Source organism: Chaetura pelagica, unplaced genomic scaffold (genome assembly GCF_000747805.2).
Source record: "Chaetura pelagica isolate M959 unplaced genomic scaffold, ChaPel_1.0 scaffold222, whole genome shotgun sequence".
NCBI classification, from domain to species: domain Eukaryota; kingdom Metazoa; phylum Chordata; class Aves; order Apodiformes; family Apodidae; genus Chaetura; species Chaetura pelagica.
In genome coordinates, this window is record NW_009952711.1 from 8,198,706 (window position 1) to 8,205,044 (window position 6,339).

At 37.6% G+C, this 6,339-nt stretch overlaps 1 protein-coding gene across 1 annotated transcript in view; it reads right to left on the minus strand.

The window, feature by feature from the left end:
- Positions 1-6,339, minus strand: part of FBN1 (fibrillin 1) — a 141,470-nt gene that overhangs the window by 126,248 nt on the left and 8,883 nt on the right. The window contains exon 4 of the mRNA XM_009994455.1: positions 5,865-5,960. Coding sequence (XP_009992757.1) covers positions 5,865-5,960 — 96 coding nt within the window. The remainder of the gene's footprint in view (positions 1-5,864; positions 5,961-6,339) is intronic.

Genomic DNA, 6,339 nt, shown 5'->3' on the forward strand with positions numbered 1-6,339 from the left:
GTAACAATGGTAATAAGAGAACAAGAACGGCTTGAAGATGCTCATTCTGAAGGCCTCATATGCAACACCATGCTGCAATGACAACCAAAATCCATAAAAGCTGACTCAATCTTTCAGCACACACAAAAAAATATTACTTTTGTGATAGAACACATCTGAGAGATTCTTCTCAGTTCTCTCTGAAGCTCCACAGAGCACAGATCTGGCAAAGCAGACAGTTCAAGGAAGTTGTATCTTTCAACTGCCTGCACTGTGTATATAGAAGTCCTATCTGTAGTAATGTAACATCCAATAACCAAAGAAAAACAGACATATCTTCGTGTAACTTTAACAAAACCTCTTGATGAAAGCACAGGCCTCCACTCTTCATTACTTAAGACAGTGCTAGGGAGACAGCAAGCACCACGCACGAGCAAAGCCAGCGCAAGGTTCAGCCCCAGTTTGCAAGGAAGCAGAACTGAATTTCTTGCCCAGCAAACCCATGCCACAGGCTGCCAGCACACCTGGAGGCAGACGGCACTTTCAACAACAGAGATGTATACAGTACCAGGAGAATGATCTCACATCTTCCAGATTAGAAAAACTTAGCTGATTCATTCAAATGTCTATATTATAATTTATACCAAAATATGGACTCTTCAATTTGTGAGTAAATTTCTATGCAGCTCCACTGCTACAACTAAAATAAATCCAAAGTCCAAATAATACCTTACTGCACATCTAAAGGTCAGTGCCCTTAGAAGTCAATCAAAAAGGCATGGAAATACAGAAAGGGCTTCTAAATAGCTGAATGAAAACTTTGGATTTGGATTTGTTTGACTGAAATCAAAATTCAATTTGGAACAAAATATAATCATGTACAAAAAAAGCATCATGTACAAACGTTGGAGCCCTCGCATCTCACGAGATACCTAAGTCCATATGTACTGAATCATTCATGGAACTTGATTATGTTTTAAGCATGTATCTGAAGAAACATTACAAAACTTGCCATGTGACATCCTGAGATACACAAAGCATAAAGCACATAAAGGACTGGTTATAGGGTGTAGCTGCAAGGAGCAGAACAATGGATAAAAGTCTTCATATACACAAGATCCTAAAAATGCTTTTTGGCATTAAATAACAGACTAAGCTTAGTACTGAGTTCTGATCCAGAGATCTATTCTCTTGCTAAGTATAATAAACTATCTTAAATCACACATAGCTATTCTGCAGTGGTTGACTTCTCCACCGTTAAGCTGCAGCCTCGATTTAAAAAGTTAAAAAACTCCTCATCCATTTATCTCAACCTTTTTTATAGAAAAGATAATCCAATACAGTGATACTGAATTTTTGTTTCAAAACTGAAAGACATCTAAGGTGGCAACATGTATTAAAATGATTTTAAAGATAGTAAAACATCACTCTGTGACTGAATACATTTAAACTCGGCCTGAAGCCAGTTTTTGGTTCATTTTTCAGGAGGAAAATGGTGTGAAGGAATCTTTATTCCAGGCCTTCAAGCTTAGCCATCCTTTAGCTTGCTGCTATAACACTGTACATGAATTCATGTTACAGGGCTGCAGAAACTACATGTCTATGTCAACAGATGTGTTTCTTGGAAGACAGATACAGCAACCAAGTTTATTCAAATGTTTGCCAGCTACCATATGCTGCAATACTACTTTAAATGCAACATAAGGCTTTGGGAACATACTTTTACTGCTATCTACACTTTGTTATTTACTTTCCATTTAGACTAAATACCAGACGGGGCACACTAAGGGTTGCAGTGTCCTCTTTGTGAAAACATTCTACCCATTGTAATATTTAGAAAGAACAAAATACACACAGCACTGTACTACTCTCAACCACTTTCAGCGGCTGCACTTTCATAGAGAGGCTCTGGGAAAGATATTTTTACATATGGCATTAATTCTGGGAACTTTCAATAATGGCCAAATATAATTAAAAATTATGCAAAAATTCCTGCCATGAAGAAAGCAGTACAGAAACAACTCTGTTTGAAGAAAAAGCAATAATTTGCTCGTATTTTGAGCCTAGAAAAAAACAAAAAACACGTGGTATGTTTTTAATATTTGAACTACATCAGGCCCAATTCTGCTCCTATGCAAAGCAAGTGGCAAAACTCCAAAATGCATCAGGATTGAGTCCCTGATGTTGTCACAAGCATTCAAATAAACAAACAGGGCTGTAACACATTCTAAGCTTCCACTGTGTTCCTCTAAATGGATCCAGACAGAAAAAGAAAAGCCCATTTCATTGCATTTTTGCAATACAAGGATAACAACAATGTACAATTTTATATTATATAGAATTCACCCTCTTAAAGTATAAATATCCAGATTCAATAAGATAAACAGATTGAAAGATTCCATAAAGATTCAGAGTCAAGAAAACTTTTATGCACAAGTTTGGAAGCACAGCTTTCCAAATCTGATAGGGATGCCTGATCTCTCTGAGCTTCTACCATCACTTTTTCCTCTGGACTTTGATAAAGTGTGTGACATAGGGATATTTTCACATGACCCAAACGTGGGCATCTCGCATAGCCAGCTAAATCCCTTAGGCTCTTTTACAGACAATAAAAAGTGTTGTCAATGTTCTGAATCATCCTCTGGGGAATATAAACTAAGATTCTGCTTTCAGTCTCTTTAGTAACTCTACAAGGAACTGCATAATCTGTAACTCACTCAATTGAGTTAAAAGTCAACTGGTGTGAAGATGACATCTAGTTTTTAACCAGCAAAAGAAATTTTGCTTTGCTTGATCTTCATTTTCAGTTACCTGTGACTTCTTTTCCGTAACAATATGACTAAATGATATGTGCACCTCTCAGATCTTAATTGACTCTCAAACCTTGGGCCAAAATCCAGCAATGCCTCTAATCACTTGCATAATTTCAAGCACAGTGACATCTCAGGTTTGAATTTAACTACATGTCAAAGCCCATCATTGGATCACAGCCAAAGAACTCAGCACCTTCCAGAAGGAATCTCTAAAGTTCAAATTTTAACCAAGCCAATATCCATTAAATATTTTCCTTTCTGGATTATGTATTTTAAACGTGTCTTGAATTACTCAAGGAAGCATTTGCAACTCAACCGAAATGTCACCAGTTACTTTGCGTCAAGTTTACCTTTTTGATGAACATTATCCCACAGAAAAGACAGGTTTGTTGTACTTATGACACACCTGCATAGGCATGACAGTACACCCAGGAGGCTTCCCCCTCTCTGGAGAGGTGCCAAACAATACACACACACACCAGTTTAGGATCTAAGGACACATGCACATGCTACAGTTACCAACCCACTTCTGATGACACATACCTCACCAGTGACATGGTATATGCTCCCAGAAAATAAAGAGAAAATCCATTTATAATAATTCATCTAAAATGTCCTCTCATCCATGCTTGCAGTGTTTTACAACATCATTAACCCATGCAGGGGAGTTGGAACTAGATGTTCCTTAAGGAGCCTTCCAACTCAAACCATTATATGATTAACACTTCTAACACACACAAAAAACAATTAGTGTGCCAAAACTGTTCAAGGCCAGCTGGTACCCTCTCAAAGAATGTCTAAATAAATACATAAAAATACTCATGCCACAGATTTGATGGAGTTCACTGCATTGTGAAAGCAGCATGTCTTTCACCAGAAAAAAGCTCTTTCATTGTGCATGTATTTGAAACTATTGACCTACACAGAAGTCTTGTAGATCATTAACAACCATATGGTCAGCATCTACTAAGGTAATACCAATCAGGCTAATCTCTCTTACAAATATGGACCAAATGTATGGAAAAAACTACTTAAAATAGTAGACAAAAAACTACACAACTTGCCTCTGGATGCAAGAGACTGGCTCCAACTTTGCTACAACCACCTGCAATATCTTAATTGTTTTCTGTATCAGATTATTGGAATAATCCCCAAGATCTTGGTTGCCTCACCACTGTTTTATTCAAGACAGCTCTACGCTATGACATACGCAGCAAAGGCTGGAATATTATTTGGTCTGTGACATACGTGCCACAAACACACTGTGACTGTTACTATTAGTTGATGCTGGTAGAGAGAAGCACTGCGTGATATGCAGCAGTAAATTACTTGCATCACTGTTAGCTTGTGGCATGGTATAACCTAGAAGTCAAACCACAGCCAAACAGATGGAGGATGTGTATGCCACAAGACACTATCACTTCACATTACATTTATATCCAAAAATTGTGTTTTCAAAACAATCTGCTTCTCCTGCTTCCCCCAGAAATGGGATAGCTTACGTTTTTTTTTCTCTTGAGTAATTTCCTTCCCACCACTCCCCTCCGCACAGAGATGCTTTGGTTTTGCTTTGTTCTTTCCCTTCCCCCTTTTTTCTTTCTAATAAACACAGTGTTTTACCCTACAAGGCATGAATCTTGTCGATTTACTGGATAACATCCACCCACATACACATCAGAAGCCCACCAGGGAGTGTCACAAATCTACATAACTTCGAAAGCTAGATTCAAAACATGGACCTCTTACTTAGACAGATGTGTAAGATCATATGCAGCCAGACAACTCCCTAGTGACCACACAGGTGCATGTGCTGAACAATGCAAGTTATTCTTACTAAGACCAGCATTAGCTTATACTTGCAAAGTTATCTTCAGAAAACGTTTTTCTGATGGCATAATGTGATTCTGGGACCAAAAAATACCACACCCTTTTTAGAGGAGAGAAACATTAGCTAAGCTAGGTAAAGAGGCTGCAGGAAATCTCTGTGAAAGAAGCCAAATTTCAGAGGTTTTCTAGGGAGATATGACTATAATTTGGCCTCAATACTGCAGTAAGCATTAGCCAGAAATACTGCAGCTCATTAATGTCCATTTTCTCTTTTATTGATAACTACAGAATCAAACCCACGCTTGTGGGTGAAGCATATAAATTCCAGATTTCCATCTTAGCTGTGCTCAGTAACATGCATGAGATTTCATGGTGGCACAAGTTGGCTCACATGGGTCTGTGTCATCAGTTTCTCCCTCCACCTGACACAAGGCAGGATCCCTGAAGGACAGGACTGAAGCTGTTAGCAGGCTTCACCTTTGAAATCTGCCTTCATGACGTGGAGTCAAACTGGTCCCAGATCAGGCAATTTAAAAGCAGCACTGAATAACCTTCTCAATTTGTACTTTACACCTCCTCATTGGACTGAAGGCTCAAACCCTTCACCATGGAGAACAAGCAGCCACTGCTTGAAATTCAAAAACTTTGCAGTAACATTCAGATCATTCTTTACCTATAAAGCCTTTATTCTCCTCAAACTCATTATTTTTAATCTAATTTTCCATTGCTCTTACTCCTTTCCAGCAGTAAGAACTCATGATTCAGAACAGAGCTACTTTTCAATCTTCAGAAAAACTTTACCACTCCATCTGAGTGGACCTTAGTAAATAGTTATAGTAAATAAATGAGGATTTTTGTCCCAGGAAAAGAAATAGAACTTGGTAAACCTACCGTGAACTGAAGAACAAACCACTAAAATCACATCAACCAATGTGTGTGTCACATAAAAAAACACAAATAAGGATTAAAAGGTTTTTTTAAATCTATGCTAAAGTTTTTTCTTAAAAAATTACATTTAGGAAACTTATTACCATTTTAATTTGTGTTACTCCATAACTAAGATCTCCACCATTTTCTCTAGACTGGAGTTTTCAGTAAAGCTTCCTTACGTTGCATTCTACAAGAACAGTGATTCTCTTTTACCTTATTCAGAGACAGCAATAAAATATTACTATTTAAGTGTTTTTAAGCTATTATCAAGCAAGTTGGAACACCAGATTTGTTCTGCTGTTTTAGGGCACATACCTCTTTCACACTGGGGCCCAGTAAAGCCATATGTGCAAGCACATCGGTTCGGAGCCACACATCTCCCTCCATTTAGACATCCATTCTCACAGACAGCTGTACCAGGGGAAAGACAAAAATAAACTTTATTGAGCTATTTCCAGAAAGACATGAAGTTTTCTACTTGACCAGCTCAGGTAAACTGGTAAAAATAGTAAACATAAGAAGAGAGGCTACTTTATTTTCCAAAAACTACATGAGATGTTTTCTTATTTCCTGGCCTCATTGGTGTAATGAATTTATCTTCCCAAAGAAGCATAATATAAACACAGTAACAATCACAGCTTTTCTAACCTCTCAGAACCTCTCTCTTTAGGATGACTAGACAAAAACTTCAAAATAACATCAAACTTTGAAGAAAGAAACACTAAAATAGTAGAGATTGAAGATGGAAAGTGCAGAAGAAAATTTCATCTCTAATCCTCAAAATCTTTCC